We start from the raw sequence: 19,388 nt of genomic DNA, 5'->3' as shown, positions 1-19,388 counted from the left end.
CCTTACTGTTCTCACCTGGATTACCAACCTCATTTTTACTGCATGTGTAGATCAGACCTATGTTGAACAGGTCAAAGAAATCCTAATGTTATTTTAGCAATCCTTTGTGCCTCTTTGGGGAAACCTGTCTTCCCACTATGGAATAATAATAATGCTCAAGGTTTGTACAGTATAGCACTTTCAAGTGTCCATTGTGCTTTGTGTGCGCTAACTTATCTAGTTGTAATGCTTACAACAACCCTGTAAGATAAGTCATCACTGTTAGCCCCCATATAGTAGGGGGGCGACTGAGGCTGAAAGGGAGAGTGAGTTGCCTAAGGCCACCTAGTGAGTTTGTGGCAAAACATGAGATTTGTAGCTCAGTTTCTCAGCCACTTGGCTACGCCAGCTTTCTTGACTAAGTATTTGGGTGTATTAAATCCAAAAACATAAACAAAATAAAGAATATATCTGAAAAATAGAGAAAATACTGATACCCTGTTTTATCTATTCCCCCCCCCCAAAAAGAAATTTTTGTCTCATTATCTTAAAACATTTGTAATATATAATAAGTACAGATCCTACCTCTGGAACACGTACATTCTGACAATATATATATATATGTTGGGGATATATATCTATAGATATAGATTTATTTATTATATCATATCATATATATCTTATAAATATACTGTAAACATTATAGATTTCTGAATAATTATAGCTATAATACTAGCAATATCTATATTTAAAAATACAGTTCAAGGGTCCTCTAGTCTTACTACTTACAGAAGACAGAATTAAACCTGCTGAACAGAATTTATGAATACACCAAGAATAAAAATGCTTTTACAAATAAAATTCTGTATAAATTAGGGCTGTTGTTTGATTAAAAGTAAGTTTAGTTGATTAATCCACTGATAAAAATCTGCCCAAATTGTTTATTATTATTATTTATTCTGTATAGGCTATGAAGTGCAACAGTACACATGTCTACTCAGAAAGAAGCCCCACTGAATTCAACGGGGCTTATTCCAAGGTATGTGGTGGAATCCACTTATCTAGGAGTAAGCTGCACGGAACTCAGTGGGGCTTACTCTTAGTAGACACGTACAGAATTGTACTGTTAAGGCTACATAGTTCCAAATGAGTTCAAAACTATAGTATTGAAGAAGAAAAATTCCTCCATTGTTTTTAGATGATGCAAGCATGTGGTGGAGCAAGCATGATCTCAGAAGAACCATTACTTCCTACAAGGGGGAGGAGGAGGAGAAAAGTGCCACCCATAGATTTATAACCACTTGCATTAAAAATAATAATTAACCATCAAAAAGAAAACAAAAATTAATCAGGAGCATCTCTTTCATCAAGTAGCAATATTTTGATTTAGATCCTTTGATTAATCAACTCAACACTGCAGCCACAGTATAAATATTGTAATGACTCCCAGGAAGGAAAAAATGTAGAGAACTAGATTACAAACTGGATTTCAGATCAAAGCACCTGTACAAGATTGTGAAATGAAGATATTTCGCAAGATGCAAGAAGGGCTTTTGTAAGTGGCAACATTTTATAACTGATGCCATTTCTCCCTGAATATGTAACGTCTTGGGGCCACAGGCCTCAATCCAAATAGGGAGATTTGTACATTTAAAAGGTGGTCTTCCTCACATGTATTACTGGTTTAGGAACCGTGGACACAAAAGGGATGGCATTCAATTGTCAGCACCCAAATGTCAGCACATTGCTTTCAGTGTGTAGTCTAGAGCACTTTCCCATCTACATTCTGAATCAAGTAGGTCTGATCCTTTTGAAAGCATGGCTTGGGCTAGATCGGGGCCAGAAATACTGGACAGCTGTCACTCTCAGCAATGGCCCCATCTTGCATCCATCTGATAAATTCCCACTGAAGTATCATTGTAAAGCGAGCAGGATTGGACCATACACACATTCATCCATTCATTCATTTATTCGTTCATTCATTCACTATTAAAACTCTCAATTTTACAGAGTGTTCTTTTTCTTTTTTAAAAAGCCTTACCACACGGAACAGGAGTAGAGTCAAAGAAACCTTTCGTCCTAGGACTTCAGTACACGGAAAAACCTTTTTTAGAAGGATTTCAGTACGTTATTGACCTGCCAGGCAATTCTTATGGCAGCCTTTCAGTTTGCTGGTGAATGCAGCTGTTGTATTGTCATTGCTGCTGCTCTTTTACTGTATGTTGGAATTCAAAATACAGCTTTGCTGCTAAATTGTTGGATTCTTGGTTTAGAATTTCTTCTTCGAGGACAATCTATAATTAAACAACAACAACAAAAACAGTGAGGAATTAACCAACATCTGCCCCTTCTGTCTATTTCCTTCATTACTCTTTTTCATCTACCATATGCATAGCTGCCAGGGAGTCACTACACTGGTGTTTGGCCAGCGTTAATATCATGCAGCCATCAGTAGCCCTAGCAAATAAGGGCCATTCAATTGGTCCAGCAGCCAAATGATAAGTGTAGTCTGCTCTTTTTTGCTTTGTGTTTGGATCTGTAGCTCTGTTCACATGACCTGTAATTGGTCATGTCGTCTCTGCTTACTGAAGATAAAAGGGGGTGAACAAGGTGTCAGGACGGACAAGGATGGCACAGTGCAAATACACCAGTGGGAGAACTGGATTGGCTCTGCCATTGCATTTGCAACCTTGCCCCTCTCCATCTTATGTCTCAATGATGTGACTCCCCAGAGGTCAGGTAAGTGTTGCCAGCCCACCATGCTGCCTGCTACTGGTCTTAATTGTAAAGGGTTTTTTCCATATAACTGCAATAGTGCAATGGAGCCAAATCACTACCTGGTATTTCAGATCCAACAACTGTATTGAGACCAGGTGTCCTCCAGAGGAATCCTATTCCTTCTGCAGGTGATGGAGCAGCTGTGGATCCAGCTCTGGCCTGCTCTACTCCACATCAGGGTCCAACACTTGATGTCATTGGTGGGAACACTGCTGGAGACAGCTGCTCAACCGCTGTGCTTTTTAGAGGGTGCAGTAAGCCAGCCAACAGACATCAATGACCAGACACTGCTGGTATATTGTAACTCCCTCCAGCAGCACAGGTCAGGGGATTAGGACTACTCTGGTATATCTATATGATTCAGTTCATATTCCTGAATTTTGAACTGGAGCCTAACAACTATATTTGAGAATTCTGCATAAAATCTAAGTTATGAAATAATCCCCTGCTGCTCTAATATCAATCAACACTGAGCAAGGATTTTAGGGTATGGCATGTCAAAGCAAATTATGGATTAGCACCTAAACCCAAATTATTAAAGTAGGGCTTGTGAAACTACAAGCAGGCTATGGATCACGACACACCAAAAGTATTTTCTAATGGTAGGCTAAAAGCAAGACCATTGGATTCTCTCACCTACGACATATGGTTTTGTTGTGCATTCTGCTGCTGCTGCTGAATTAGCAACTGCTGCTGTTGCCTGCGCCGTGCTGTCCTTAGCTTCTCAAAGCGAGCCTCCATCTCATCCAACACTTTGGGAGTGTAGCGCACCACTAGCTTGACGCTGTCCTTAGCGGCCTTCAGGAGCTCCACGGCTTTCTCGTGGTGCTCTCCTTCCACGCTCTGATTACGAAAGGAAAGAATAGTGAAAAACCACATATTGCAAAAGATGTCTTTCTATTAAGGACTTGGGTCAGGAAGGCAATACCTGAACTTTACCCCCTGGCAGGTAGAAAGTGTCCAAGGGAGAGTGAAAAGGCAAGAAAGCAGAACCCAGGACCAGGGCAGAAAACACAGTTCCAGCAGCTTGATAAGGCCCTAAAGTCATTAAGCTTTTTGCAGTTGGGGCAAGAATTATATTAAAGAAGCAGTTGGCTAAAATTGATGCACCTACTGCAGGGATGAGTTCTCAGATAAGTGGCATCTACAAAGCCTAGGGCTTGCCGATCAGAAGGTCGGCGGTTTGAATCACCGTAATGGGGTGAGCTCCCGTTGCTCGGTCCCTGCTCCTGCCAAGCTAGCAGTTCAAAAGCATGTCAAAGTAAAAGTAGATAAATAGGTGCCGCTCCAGCGGGAAGGTAAACGGCATTTCCGTGTGCTGCTCTGGTTTACCAGAAGCAGCTTAGTCATGCTGGTCACATGACCCAGAAGCTGTACGCTGGCTCCCTCAGCCAGTAAAGTGAGATGAGTGCCGCAACCCCAGAGTCGTCCACGACTGCACCTAATGGTCAGGGGTCACTTTACCTTTTTTACAGATTTACTGCACCCCAACACACCCTTGTAAAATCAATACAATGGTACCTCAGGTTAAGAACTTAATTTGTTCTGAAGGTCCATTCTTAACCTGAAACTGTTCTTAACCTTAGCTAATGGGGCCTCCTGCTGCTGCTGTGCCGCCAGAGAACAATTTCTGTTCTTATCCTGAAGCAAAGTTCTTAACCTGAAGCGTTATTTCTGGGTTAGCAGAGTATGTAATCTGAAGCGTATGTAACCTGAAGCCTATGTAACCCGAGGTACCACTATATAAAGGTAAAGGTAAAGGGACCCCTGACCATCAGGTCCAGTCGTGCCCGACTCTGGGGTTGCGGCGCTCATCTCGCTCTATAGGCCAAGGGAGCCGGCGTTTGTCCGCAGACAGCTTCCGGGTCATGTGGCCAGCATGACTAAGCCGCTTCTGGCGAACCAGGGCAGCGCACGGAAACGCCGTTTACCTTCCCGCTAGAGCGGTCCCTATTTATCTACTTGCACTTTGACGTGCTTTCGAACTGCTAGGTGGGCAGGAGCTGGGACCGCACAACGGGAGCTCACCCCGTGGCAGGGATTCGAACCGCCGACCTTCTGATCAGCAAGCCCTAGGCTCTGTGGTTTAACCCACAGCGCCACCTGGGTCCACTATATATGGCTACACAAAATCTCCACTTTGCAGTTTTTGTATCTGAAATGTCACATTACGACTGCCTGTTGTTTTGCTTTTTAAAGATTAACTGGGTTTTTTTTATATATAAATCATTGACTTGCAAACTATTCCTAATATTGCATAACGTAACAGCAGTTTTTTGTAATAACAAAATGAATGTTTGCAATTCTATACTGGACCCATCAAGACTCAAGATCTACATATAATGGTTTGTATCCAGATTTCACTCCAACCTGTGGGAGCATCTCCTCAGTGGAACTCATGGGACACTCCCATTGACAGACCAGTAGGAGACAGCTTTTGTCTGTTCCTTCCTCCCACTATAGCCTCTAGGACCATCTTCCACAGTTCCCAAGGGTTAGGTGACTCTCTGAAGCAGCGTGGGGAGAGGGAAATGGCAAAAGTCTTCCATAGATGGAAGGAGCATTTCCATCCGTGGAAGGTGATGTCTCAACACAGCCCACAGTATTTCCAGCTACGACTTCTTACTTGCAGCATGGGAGCTGAAGCTCCTTCAAAAAGCACAGTTCATAAAAAAAAAAAAAAATCAACATGTTCACATACCACTCCATTAACAGAAAGTAACTGGTCTCCCCGTTTGAGTCCTCCATGTCTCTCAGCTACTCCTCCGGGAATTATGCGAGAAATATAAATAGGAGAATTTTGTTCTTTTCCTCCCATTACATTAAAACCAAGGCCTTCATCAGTCTTTGGCAGTTCTACCACTCGAGGGTGAGAATGGCCTTCACTAGCTGCAAAGGCAGCAACTGTTGCCTAGAAGAAAACACATCTCTTCAGCATATAGCGAGTACAATGAAAAGCACTGGTGCTGATTTTGTTTAAAATATTAATTTGCATGGAACAGTATTTGCAATTACTTAATTTTTAAGCAAATATTTCATAATTCTTCTGAATCATTGGTATTAGGACTGGGGTGCATGAATCCCAAATTTGGAGTTTCACATGTGCTCAGAGGCCCACATGGAGCTCCTGCATATTTGGGGATCCCTGTTTCCATAAACGCAACCCATGCACATGAAAGAAATATAAAAATCAGTTCTGTGCACTACTTGAAGATGTTTTTCTGGGCAGAGGGATGCCATGATTGCAGTAGAGTTTCTAAATCTATAAGCAGTTTTCTATGTTTTCTAGAATGTGACCTCCCTGTGAAACCATAATAATAATAATAATAATAATAATAATAATAATAATAATAATAATACATTATTTATACCCTGCCCATCTGGCTGGGTTTCCCCAGCCACTCTGGGCGGCTTCTAACAAAATATTTTAAAAAAATACATTAAAACATCAGTCATTAAAAACTTCCCTAAACAGATGTCTTCTAAAAGTCAGATAGTTGTTTATTTCCTTGACATCTGGTGGGAGAGGGCGTTCCACATGGTGGGCGCCACTACCAAGAAGGCCCTCTGCCTGGTTCCTTTTAACTTTGCTTCTCGCAGTGAGGGAACCGCCAGAAGGCCCTCGGTGATAGACCTCAGTGTCCAGGTAGAACGATGGGGGCGGAGACGCTCCTTCAGGTATACTGGGCCAAGGCCGTTTTAGGGTTTTAAAGGTCAGCACCAACACTTTTAATTGTTATTTAAATTGAATATTTAAAATGCAAACTCTTTCTGATTGCTGTGAATAATGATAATAAAAAGTAAGCTTTGCCAGACTACAAAAAAGAGAGCTGTTTTTTCTTAAATAGATTTACACTGTACTTTCAAATAAACATTTAACAGATTTGATTCACAACCAAAAGCTCTGCAGGGTCTTTATGCACACACTGAGCTTCATGCTAGCAGGGGCATGCATGCAACATCCCTCAGTAGCAAAGTGGAATCTGTATACCATAGTCTTTACATGCGAAGTGGAGCCACTGGACTCTAGCAATGGTAAGGTGCAGAAGAAAAAATACTTTAATTGGGGGAATTTAGTTTTAATAACTGTGTCTAATAAAAATTTAGGACTCCTCAAATTATAACAGTTTGTGAAATGAAAGCAGGAGGAAACCAGGATTACATTGCTTAAAAAACAAAAAACATTTAGAGGTATATCTTAATTTTCAAAATAAACCAGTTTGCATTATGGAAACTGACATTTTCCTACCAGCAACTGTTTTTCAAAGTGTTTTGTATGTGTCTTTGGCATGTTAAAATGCAGGATAGAATCTAGCTACAGTTAAACACTTTAAGGGGTTCATTCATTTCCATAGGAGAGATGTACACTAGAATCCTATATCTGCATATTCAAATATCCTATATTTGCATATTCAGAAGCAAGTCTTATTGGGGCTTAGCCTCAGGCAAGTGGCTATAGGATGGTAGTCACAAATGATGCTAGAAAGTGCTTAACTTCAGCTAGAATGATGCCCACGGTCCTTAAAGGTCCTATGAGAGATTGTTCTATTAGGGATGTTTAATGGATGGAACTAGGTAACATGAGTATGAGTCCTTAGTTACATATGCAACATGTGTTATCATGCAAAAATTGTAATCATGCACACATTAAATGTCAAACATAAAGGCAGAAGATAATGCAATGCAGACAGCCCAGAAAAAACCAGGAAATATTGTGATATTGAAACATTGCTCTACAATCCTGCTGTTCTAAATGAATAAGAAATGAGAATGGCAAACCTGTAGAGTTTTTCACCTTTAACTATACTTTTCTATCTACAGCAGAAATAATATAGAACACACCTTTCTTGGATAAGTAGTTACAAAGCTCAAGCTCAAACCACTCTTGGATATGTGCAATGTTCCAGAAGCTGATAACATAATGGAGGAATTTTATTTAGACCTACCTTTAGCTTATTAAAGTTAAAAAGTACTGCATGGCTCAGAATGGTGTTTTTTTTTACTCTCTAACAACGCGGGTGGTGCTGTGGTGTAAACCACTGAGCCTTAGGCTTGCCGATCAGAAGGTCAGCGGTTCGAATCCCCGTGACGGGGTGAGCTCCCATTGTTCAGTTCCAGCTCCTGCCAACCTAGCAGTTCGAAAGCACGTCAAACTGCAAGTAGAGAAATAGGTACCGCCCTGGTGGGAAGGTAAACGGCATTTCCATGCGCTGTTCTGGTTTCTCCAGAAGCGGCTTAGTCATGCTGGCCACATGACCCGGAAAAACTGACTGCAGACAAACGTTGGCTCCCCCAGCCAGTAAACTGAGATGAGCGCCACAACCCCAGAGTTGTTCGTGACTGGACTTAACTGTCAGGGGTCCTTTACCTTTAATAATCTACAACACATTATTTTAATGGTTTTAATAATACATTTTAAATAATGTTTCCCCTTTATCAAACTTCGGCTTTCCTCCATTTCAGATCAACAGGATTCTTTCACTGGAAGTGTGGAAAGAACATTAGCATTACCGGTAATTGCTTTGATTTGCAAAGAGCAATGTCTTAGGTTTGTGTGCATATGCTTTGTAAAAGTTCTATAGTTTTCTTAGTTTTCTTTCCCCTGCCTCACTCATGCAGAGAAAATTCTTTCAAGTTTTATCAGTGGTATAAGACAGGATCTATTCCATGAGGAAATGTGTATTTTTTGCAAACATTTATTCCCTGCACAATGTGAACACAAAAGTACATTTCAGATTTAGTTACAAAAGCAATGGGATGGATTGGATAAAATGCTAAACCACAGTTTAGCATTGCAAGAATGATTCTAGCCTCCCATTGGGCTTGCACATGCCCCTCCCCTCCTACACAGAATTCCTGAGGGGTTATGAAGCTTTCACTTCTGCTTCGATTAACCTTAGTTTATTGTGAAGCCTCACAAACTGTGGTCAATCTTAACTATGGTTGGTGGAAACAAGCTAACTTCAAACCATAGTTTATTAACTTAACTTGCTTATCTGAACCCCATTTCACGTTTTAGATGGCATGCCAAACTTTGGTAAATCAAAGATGGAAGAAGAAACTTCCAATCTCCTTGGAGTTGCACCAGATGGGAGAAGTAGGAAGCCTGGGAAAAGCGAAGCTTCTTGTAATGCTAAATCCTATGGTTTAGTGTTGCAACTGAACACAACCATTATTTCTCTTGATGCTGAGCACGTACAAAGATTTGTAAGGATCCTTCCTGAAATTTCGTCACAAGGTCTTGTTTTTCAGAAATGAAAAACACACAGCTGCTGCTGCTTTCTGTTGAGGAAATATGTATTCAGCATCTCTGAAAGTGAGAACCTTTACTGTCCTAAAGGCAGGCCTGTGCCATACTATGATGAGGGGAAAAAAAATGTTACAGGAGAACTTAGCTAAAGAAGCGCAAATGGCCAGTGCATCGTTCTATGCAATGAAATAGTGTATTTGACCTGAAGCTGGCTCCCCGCTCCCCACACTGCAAGCCTCTTCATTCTGGAAAGCATTCTCTTTTCTTAAGCTACAGAAGCAGCAGCACAAAGGTTGAATTTGCCATTATAGTTGTTACCTGGAAAGTAGCACTGGTTCTAGACTCTGGGCTGCCACTGATGTCTAAATTTTCTTACAGTCTACACACGAATACCTGAAACATACACGCGCACAGTCAATTACTGGGACATCTTAGGAGTGTATATTTTAAAGCTGCAAGCACCCTACCTTTGCTGTTGCCCTCGCGCGGAATTCGGGGCAGCCATTAACGTTTATGGTTTCATGCATATATTGATATACCTGAAGCGGGGAAAAAACAAACAGAAGCAAAACGAATCAACAAGTGTTTCTCTGCAAGTCAAAAGCTCCAAATACAATTTAGTGCTTGTTTGCCTGGCCAGTTTTTATAGTATTTCTCATGTCATAGTACAATGCTACCTCCAACAGCATTTTTGTACTATTGGTTTAATAATCCGTATGTCTCCCCTCAAGGCTGTTGGAAGCATATTGCCATATTCCAAGCACTCAAATTTCAGTATTTTATACACAGGGAATATGTAACACTTCCTCAGATTGCCATACGTGGAACACTTGAGTGGGCCTGGGTCCCCATAATCATGTAAATGAGTGCATTTCATCCTTCACACTTTATATATTTCTTGTAAAAAAAACATGAACGTTGCACTGGTGTGCACAAAGCAGACCTATCTGCCTTATGAAGTGTAGAGCCCTCTTTAATTCAAAAAACACTTTTACATTTAACTGTTAGGAGCTTGTGCCGGGAGGTCAGCAATAAATCACACGTGTCAGTGAATGAATTCTTTCTTCAAGGAAACAAGGTTGACTCAGGAGGCCATACCTAGTGAGCACAGCAACTCCTCCTGGTAGATCTTGCCCCTATGAGACAGTTGTGGGGGCTGAAGGTCCCCACCTTCCCACAGTTCCCTAAATCTCCTCCCTGCCTGTGTCCTTGCCAAGCAATCTGATATTCTGTCGTGCCTCTCTTCATACTGGGTCCTGGGAGACCAGGGGGCAGGGGAACTGGTTGCAGCATGAGTGGGAGACCCCCTTGTCTTCTGCACCAGCCTGACTTATCTCTGCTTCTTACCCCACATCCTCTTCATTCTCTGCTTCTACCTCTGATTCTGCACTGCTCTCTACCACAGCCTCTTCCTGCTCACCAAACCCTGTTACCTCTTAAGCTTCCAACACCTTCTCCACCCAGTCTGCTCCCTCTGACCACTCGTCCCACCACCCATCCCCTGACTCTAAGTCTTCTTCTCTTGGGGGTTGACCAGCTGGTGTCTCCCACCACTCCTCTGTACCCAGCCAGTCCATGACATTAATACAAACACACACACACAAACACACACACAAGTTTTGCCTGTCTTTTTGTCAAGAAGCTGAACTTGTTAGCAATGTGAACTCCAGAAGTACGACACCAACAAGAGCAAAGAACAAAACACCACTTTTCTTGATTTCTTTTTTTCACACAGAACTACTAAGAAGATAGGCCCTTTTAGTGTGGGTTAATTATTTAACACCAATCAAAAAATAGGTTGCCTTGTTGACTTTCTTGGGGATTTTTTAAAAAAGTTTTGGTGAGAGTGTTCTTTTCTGCTGCAGAACTGACCAGTGAAACTTTTAGAAAAAGCAACATTGCCATTAAGATACTTTGGACTAAGTTGTCAGTTCAGACTTCGGTACGTTTGATGAAGAAATAGACAGTGTGCAGAGGCTGTGAAAAAGGCAAACTCCATGTGTGGACTACCCTCCCCCCCCTTTTTGGTCTTGGCACAACCGCAAAGAGGAGTATTTTTCTTTTTTCTTTTTAATGTTTACTACATAATCTAGGCATGAAGTTGGCACATCACTAATGACATTACTGGACGCCCAAAGCATGGTCCCTGTTCTATACCCAACAGAGTACAGGATCAGATGCTTTGGATATTTGTGAACTTCTACATTCTTTTACAGCAGAAGTGCACTCAAACAAGTTGTGGCAAGAATGCTTAGTGCAGTGAAGATACCTACTGGCATATTTATTAAATTTGAAATTGTAGTCCTGTGGCTCTAATCAAATACTAAATCATCAAGACATCCTTAATCATCTCAGGTCTAATTTAATGTACCATGACTTATTGGTGTGATAAATAATCAAGTTATAATTGCTTTCACTTGAATACTCACTCCAAGTGAAAAATGTCAATGTTTAAATAATGTAAGAGGCCATCAATTAATTTCAGAGTCTGCTTGATATTATGCTGTGCTGCTCAATAGCAATAAACACTAAGTGGATACTATGTTTGCAGTACTAGTGTGGAGGGACATATATTTCTGTTTCTGCTCTGGGATCCAGCAGTGGTTTTGTTTGTTTGTTTGTTTGTTTTACTGGGGAAATAACAGTCAGTACTGTACTCAGGAGACATCTGTATGTGGTTTTGAGCTTTGAAAAAGGATTTTTTGGTGGGGATGATAGCACCTTTGGCACCTCGTTCCATCTGCTACAGGGTAACACAAGAGCAATTTTCCAGGACCAACAACACGAAACATAGTTATGTGGACATGTTTTGTTTTTTGAAGGCTCATGGGGCATAGCTTGATGCTGCAATTAGTTCACAACTGCAAGTGAGGAATAACTGTAAGACCACAAAAGATACATCTACTGTATCTTTTCTTATTACAAGGAGGAGGAATGGATGCTGCAAGATAGTGTGGTTTGTCAACTGGAAATTAACAATAATAATGCTACCAGTTAAAAGGAAACTGGTTTCGAGTTGCACAGCTAAGTCCACATAGAGTATACCCATTGAAACCAATTGACAAGTTAGTCATATCAATTGATATCCATAGGTCTGCTACTGATATGGCTTACTTGGCCCCAGCCTTCTGAGCATAATTTTTGGTGATGCAAATGGATCCTTGATAGCCCTCTAAAATGCACTTTAGTATGATTTAATGAATGAGCAGTATGATTATTTTGACCAGGGTGATCTTGGTTCAAATCCTACATCAGCCATGAAATTTCCAAAGGGCTCTTTCACAAGCTTTCAGCCTAAACTACCTCATGGGGTTGCTAAGAGCAGAAAATGGGGAGGGTAGCATTTATGCTGCATTCAGCTCCTTCCAACGAGGCTGGAATATAATTGCAACAAAGAAATGCTGTTTTAAAGACCGATCTTTTCAGCATATCAGTCTTACAGGATTTATCCCAGGACACCCTAAATCAGAGGAAAAGCCTACGCCCATGCACCCAGCATCTCCAGCAAGCAGGGATCAAGTACCAATAGGGCTTCCCCTTCCACCTCATTGTAAAAACCAGCACAACACAACACATGGCTACCAACCTACCTAAAGCCCAGCAACTACTGGAGGACCCCGTATTCGACCTTCCACCGGAATGGCAACAGGAAAACCCACCGAGCGACAGCCAACACCACAATGACGAAACAACAGCAAACAATTGGACAACAGTGCAGAGGAAAAGGAGGCAACAGAAGCGGCACAACAACATGTATCGATACAACCAACTACCGCCACGCACAGAATCATCCCGCCAAATATTCAGCACAAGAATCTAGACCAAGATCAACCAAACCAACATTTCACAGAGGAACGACCCTACAACAACAACCACAGCTATACACCTCCCATAACCAACCTCAGAAGGAAATCAGAGAATTCCTAACAGGACTGAACATGCCTACTTTAACTAACGAGGAACAGGAATTCATGGACAGTCCTATCACCCCAAAGGAAATAGACACGGTCCTCAAAAACTTAAAATCACACAAAGCCCCAGGCCCAGATGGCTTCACAGCAGAATTCTTTAAGAAATTCAAAAAACCCCTGATGCCCTACATGACATGCCTATTTAATGACATCATGAAAGGAGGGCCCATCCCCAAAACCTGGACCCTCTCCAAAATAGTCTCCATCCCAAAACCAATGAAGGACAGCCTCAAAATAGAATCATACCGCCCAATCTCATTAATAAACCAAGACTACAAGATATTCACATCAATCTTTGCCAACCGCCTGAAAATATTTTTATCCAAGTTAATAGCCCCAGACCGGACTGGCTTTGTCCCTGGTCGCAATATTACAGACCTCATCAGGAAACTACTGAACCTAATCGAACACAGGAAGGCAACTGAACTCCCATTGACAATTATGTCCCTAGACATCCTCAAAGTTTTTGATTGCTTAGAGTGGAAATACCTATTAGCAGTACTAACTAGCGTGAAATTTGGCCCCAACTTCCTACAAACCCTCAAACAAATATACTCCCAAGCCTCAGCAAAATGCAGAATTAATAATATGGACTCAAATACCATAGCAATCCAAAGAGGCACAAAACAAGGATGCCCACTGTCTCCCTTCCTATTTATCCTGGCTCTGGAACCCCTAGCAATCCGAATCTGAGCAGCCACAGACATCAAGGGGGTGGAAATAAAAAGCAGAACCTATAAATTAGGGCTTTTTGCAGACGACCTAATGGTCACAACACTAGATCCCTTAAACACAGCATCCTCCCTAATCAGATAACTCAACACATTTGCAACGGTGTTGGGTCTACAAGTAAATTTTGCAAAATTGGAAGCCATGTGCTTCAACACCCCACCCCTCACATCCAAATAGAACTCACTAATATCTCCAAGATAAAACACTGTCACACCAAGTTCAGATATCTAGGGGTACAAATAACCAAAAACCTCAATAAATTATACCTTCACAACTACAAACCCCTGTGGCAGCAAATAAACAAAGACCTAAAGAGATGGAAAGCAGATGAGACGAGGAATGTTCAGAAGTTTACTGTAATGAATAATACTCTATATGGGGCTGCTTTTAAAGACAGTATAGAAACTTCAGCTGATACAGAATGCAGCTGTTATGATGCTTGTCAGGGGGAAAGGCATTTGGATCAATTCTATACTAGTTAAGCTGGCTGCCTATTTGCTTCTGGTCTCCATTTGAAACGCTTGTTTTGATTCTAATCAATTAACCCATTTCACTAATAACGCATGTGTTCTTATTAACTGAATGTGTAGCTCAATGCTTTTGAAATCTGGGTCAAATTAATAGATCTAAATGATTGACAATTAGCAGGCTGTTTATTACTATTATTAGAAACTGGCAAAAATATCCCAATAATTTTGAACTGGGAGTAGCCAAGACTATTTTGCCAATAACACACTTATGCTTTTTTAAAAATCATACTGCCACTCGCAGCTAATGGGAACATGGAAATGATCAGTCTTTGAAGCCTCATAATTAGTATATTCCTTTTGTATTGATCTATTAATACAGCATCAGTTTAAAAGTATAAGACCGCCTTTGCTCAATCTGATCAGTGATCCATCTAATGCAGAATTCTGTTTCGCTCGTGGCCAGTTGGATGCCTGTGGGAAGTTTATGTGAAGGACATTAAGGCAACAGACATAACCTGCTGTCTGTACTAACATCTTTATTCACTGCCTCTGAATTCAGGGATTCGGTTTTGTTATCATGGCTGATAGCTGTTGATAGAACAAGCAGCCATCACCTGTGTATTGCAGGGGTCTTGCCTGGGCTGGATCGTTCCTGCGGAGATCCCTCCATGGACTGGATTGCATGTGCACGGCTGCGATTTCCGGGGTCTGTGCATGCACAGACACGATTTCCGGTGCTGCGGAAGCCAGTCCCTGCGCTGCGCTAGTTTAGCCTACCGTGTGAGCGGGCAGCTCGGTTCGGGGGCAGCTTGTGGGCTGGTCTAATGACTTCCACGGGCCGCTTCCGGCCCATGGGCCTTAGGTTGCTGACCCCTGGTGTACTGCATCTTCTGGTAGAGAGTTGCTGTAGTCCTATATAAAAGGGCTCTGGTAAGCAAGGACCACTAAAGCGCCAATCCTTCCAAGGAGGGCAAAAACCAAAGATGGATGAACAGCAGGGTAGACGTGAGGTCAAAGAAAGAAAGAAAGAAAGAAAGAAAGAAAGAAAGAAAGAAAGAAAGAAAGAACACTTGAAATCCTTCTTAAATGTACCCCTTTTAAAAAAATCACTTTCATCATGGGAGAGATTTAGACCAACTCCTGAGCTGATCTAAATCTTCCGGGTGTGTCAGAGGACAGTGGTGACTTTGGATTCTTTGGCTCCAATATGTTTTCTGGTCCTTTCCTTGCACAGTTCCATCATGCCCCCCTTCTGGCCCTACTGATGTTGTGGCTCTGACATAGCTTGTGCTGTGATATCAGGCGTTCCCATGTTGGTGGGGATTCGGGATCCATCCTTGGCTCTCCCTCTTCAGCGTTGGAAAGGGAGATCCAATGTATCCTATGACCCCTGAGATGCTCTCTCAGGGGTAATAGGATCACTCTCTAAATCTACTACATGTTTCTGAACCATTATTGCCCAGGTTATGAAAAACACCCACTACACTCACATCAATTTTCAACATGCGCTATATGCTGAATGCAGAAAACAGAACCACCTGATTCCTAGATATGCCAGACAAGAATGCACTGAGGAAAGGAAATGCATATGTATTGTGGCTGTCAAGCACATCAAAAATTAAGCTGATTAATTATAGAAGCTTTAGCAAATTAATTAACCACTACAATTATCATAAATTATCATTTGCAAAATAAAATCATTTCAAAGACAAAATGAAGTTCATTTGCAAAGAACAAGAGCCAACTGTCATGGGGCCAATCTGGAGGACCACAGGCTTATTGATCTACAGAAAACATTGACATGATACCCACAAGGAGGATTCTAACAGGCCAACTGATTCTTTGCTACTGCAGTTACTAAAAATACTGCTTTAACAGGACAAGAGAAAGCATAGTGGCAACAAACCCTTTTTATAAAATGGAAATTCAAATCTCTTGTGAGAACAGCAAAAACAAGCACAGAGAAGAGGCGTAAGGAAAAACAAAAATAAGGTCCAAGTTCTGCTATTCAGGGAGGCACCATTGCTCAGTTTTGGAACATGTTTGGCATACAGAGGATAATGGCAACCCCAGCTAAAAAAGGACCCAGAAGTTCAGGCCTCTGTCTGAAACATTATAGTACTGCTGACAGCTGATGCTAACTGTACTGAGATAGATGCACCAATGACTCAGTATAATTGACATAATCTCCACCAATGCATAAAGAAACTGCCTATTACCTAATGCAGCTTTTACTTTGATATTTACATTGTGGGCTGCTGGTTAAATATATGAGCATATCCATACAGGAAGATGGATATGCTTCTTTGGGTGCCTCTGCTGTTGGAGGCAAGGTGGGTAACTGCTGGGAGAGAGATTTCCCAGTGATGGTGCTCCAGTTAGGAATGTTTTTTCAAGAGAGGTCCTCTTGACACTTGCCTTGTTCATTTGGCAGCAGGTAAACCTATTTTATTATTATTTCCCTAGGCTCTTTAAAGTCAACTTTACCCCTGTTGTTGTACCCAGGGTGGTGGGATTCACCGGGGCAGAAGATCCCAGTGTTGATCATTCTTCCGCCCTTATTCCTGATGGAGATCTTCCCTCACCCCTTCTTCCTTGGTGGGGAGGGGAGGTATTTGGGGCTCCACCTCAGGTGTCTTGGGCCAGCCCTGGTTTTACCTGACACTTACTGCCTTTTTAGTTTTGTGTTTTATGATTATTCTGATTTGTTTAACCTGTATTCTTGTTACTTTCTACTTTCTTTGATAAAAGCAGCCCTTAAATGTAAGCATTTCTACATGAATTTCTGTAATAAGCTAACAGTGAAGGTCATTGCACCCACACCATACATTTAAAACACTTAATACCACTTTAAGAGTCATGGAGAATCCTGGAAACTGTAAATTTATAAGACTGCTTATCAATTTACAGTGGATGCAATGACCTTCACTGTTAGTTTAGCAATGACCTTCACTCTCAATAAACTACAGTTCCCATGAGTCTTTGGGGGAAGCCATGGTTGTTAAATCGAGTACTTTAAATGTAGCATATGCTCCACATCAGGGAGCTATGGGTCTTTTACAACAGTCTCCATGTCTCTTGTCCTTTCTCCCCTTTTTTAAACTTTAAAAGAAACATATATTTTTACATTATTTTCAGAGCAGCTTCTTTTCTTAAAGTCAACCTACATTTGCAGTTACACAGAGAAACAAAAATGTGCAAATTTGTGTTCTGGGTCTGCGTCTTTTAAAGGCCTGCCTTTCATGCAGAAGACCCCTGATTACTGCCTGATAAAGAAAGGATTTGATAGTATCTTAGGGAAAAATACCTCTTCCTGAGACTCTGGAGAGCTACCATTCAGCACAGACAATACTGGCTTGCATTGTCTGACTGAGTACCCTATACAGTAGCTTTATGTGATGATTTGAATAAAAATAAAATTGGTCGTTTCATGCTGTTAGAGCTTTGGTATGATACTCTTTTATTAATCTGAAAAAAAGTCACGTGCTTCTGTCAGGACAGTGTTAGCAGGCCTCCCTTGGAGACAAACATCTGCATCATTACGCCAGCTGTCAGAACAATTGGATGCCATGCAGGAAAACTATGTGTCACTTTGCCTCATGCAGTGGGGATGATGACTCATTAACATTCCCAAACCTGCAATGAACTAAATCTCATTTAGCTCTCTGTGGAGCTATGACATTTTTAATTACAAAACATATCACAAGAGTATATGAAAGGATGTAAAGGTCACCTAATGAAATGTTTCTTTGAGAGTGTGAAGAAGAGGAAATTAGACTTATTTTACCATATTGGAAAATAACCGAATATTAATTATAGTTACCGGTAATTTCAAATCTTATATTTGGAATTAAATACCCTGAAAAATCATTGCATCTCAACAAAGGAGAGATGATGTGCTTCCAAATACAAAGATTTAAGATACTGATATGGATTTCTGTTTTGCACATCTGCCTACTTGCATCCACCTCAGTGTGCTTCCAAATCAGATCTGTACTTTGCCTTCTGACTTCACTGTGAGCTGTGGAGGGGGGGGGGGGGAGGAACAGGGTGCTGAATGAGATGTAATGGAGCATTTCACTAAGAAATCCATCATGGTTTCTTTAGGGAAGAACAAAGATCCTGGTTTGGATAATAATAATAATATAATAGTAATTTATTATTTATACCCTGCCCAACTGGCTGGGTTTCCCCAGCCACTCTGGGCGGCTTCCAACAAAATATTAAAAATACATTAAAACAGTAATTAACAACTTCCCTAAACAGGGCTGCCTTCAGATGACTTCTGGTGGGAGGGCATTCCACAGAGTGGGCTCCACTACCAAGGAGGCCCTCTGTCTTGTTCCCTGTAACCTCACTTCTCACAGGGAGGGAACTGCCAGAAGGCTCGCAGTGCTGGACCTCAGTGTCCAGGCAGAACGATGGGGGCGGAGACGCTCCTTCAGGTATACTGGGCCGAGGCCGTTTAGGGCTTTAAAGGTAAGCACAAACACTGTGAATTGTGCTTGGAAATGTACTGAGAGCCAAAGTAGGTCTTTCAAGACTGGTGCAATGTGGTCTTTGGACAACATGGTATGTCAAGGTTTATGGTTTGTTGCTCCTGCTTGTGCTATGGGAGGAGTGAAGCAGCAGGGGTGGCCTCTGGGTCTTTCAATTTTCAGTGGTGCTCTGTGTGAGCCCAAAATTCAGCACCCCCTCACCTTCCGTTCTGCTCAGTTCACTACATCATAGTTGTGACACCCTGGAGTGCCCCTTCAGCTCGGTGCCCAGTGGAGCAGAACTGGTCTGCCCCTGGAAGCAGCAGCAACCTGGCAGCATACTTTCTCACAGCAAGCCATGGTTTATGGCTTATTGCAACGTGTGAACATGGCCTACCAATGCAATCCTATGCATATCTCCTCATTAATCTGTCATATTGAATTTAGTGAGGCTGGCTTCCAGGTAAGCATATACAATGGTACCTCTGGTTACGAACTTAATGTTTTTCTGGAGGTCTGTTCTTAATCTGAAACTGTTCTTAACCTGAGGTACCACTTTAGCTAATGGTGCCTCCCGCTGCTGCCGCCGTGCGATTTCTGTTCTCATCCTGAGGTAAAGTTCTTAACCCCAGGTACTACTTCCAGGTTAGCGGAGTCTGTAACCCGAGGTGTTTGTAACCTGAGGTACCACTGTATAGGATTGCAGCCTGAGTCCGGTGCTCATCTTCTG

At 41.8% G+C, this 19,388-nt stretch overlaps 1 protein-coding gene across 3 annotated transcripts in view; it reads right to left on the bottom strand.

Annotated features, from left to right (window-relative positions):
- Nucleotides 1–525: 525 nt before the first annotated feature.
- LIN7A (lin-7 homolog A, crumbs cell polarity complex component) overlaps nt 526–19,388 on the bottom strand; it is a 36,620-nt gene continuing 17,757 nt past the window's right edge. For 2 of the 3 annotated variants that reach the window (XM_033162447.1, XM_033162449.1), the window contains 4 exons: nt 9,475–9,546; nt 5,459–5,668; nt 3,394–3,600; nt 526–2,273 (listed from right to left, as the gene is read on the bottom strand). In XM_033162447.1, the coding sequence (XP_033018338.1) occupies nt 3,394–3,600; nt 5,459–5,668; nt 9,475–9,546 (489 nt within the window). In that variant the 3' untranslated portion in view covers nt 526–2,273. The remainder of the gene's footprint in view (nt 2,274–3,393; nt 3,601–5,458; nt 5,669–9,474; nt 9,547–19,388) is intronic. The other variant, XM_033162448.1, reaches the window with a different exon arrangement.

This window comes from Lacerta agilis, chromosome 10 (genome assembly GCF_009819535.1).
Source record: "Lacerta agilis isolate rLacAgi1 chromosome 10, rLacAgi1.pri, whole genome shotgun sequence".
In the NCBI taxonomy this organism is placed as follows: Eukaryota; Metazoa; Chordata; class Lepidosauria; order Squamata; family Lacertidae; genus Lacerta; species Lacerta agilis.
Note: the sequence above shows the minus strand (reverse complement) of the source record. Positions and strands in the feature narration are given on the sequence as shown.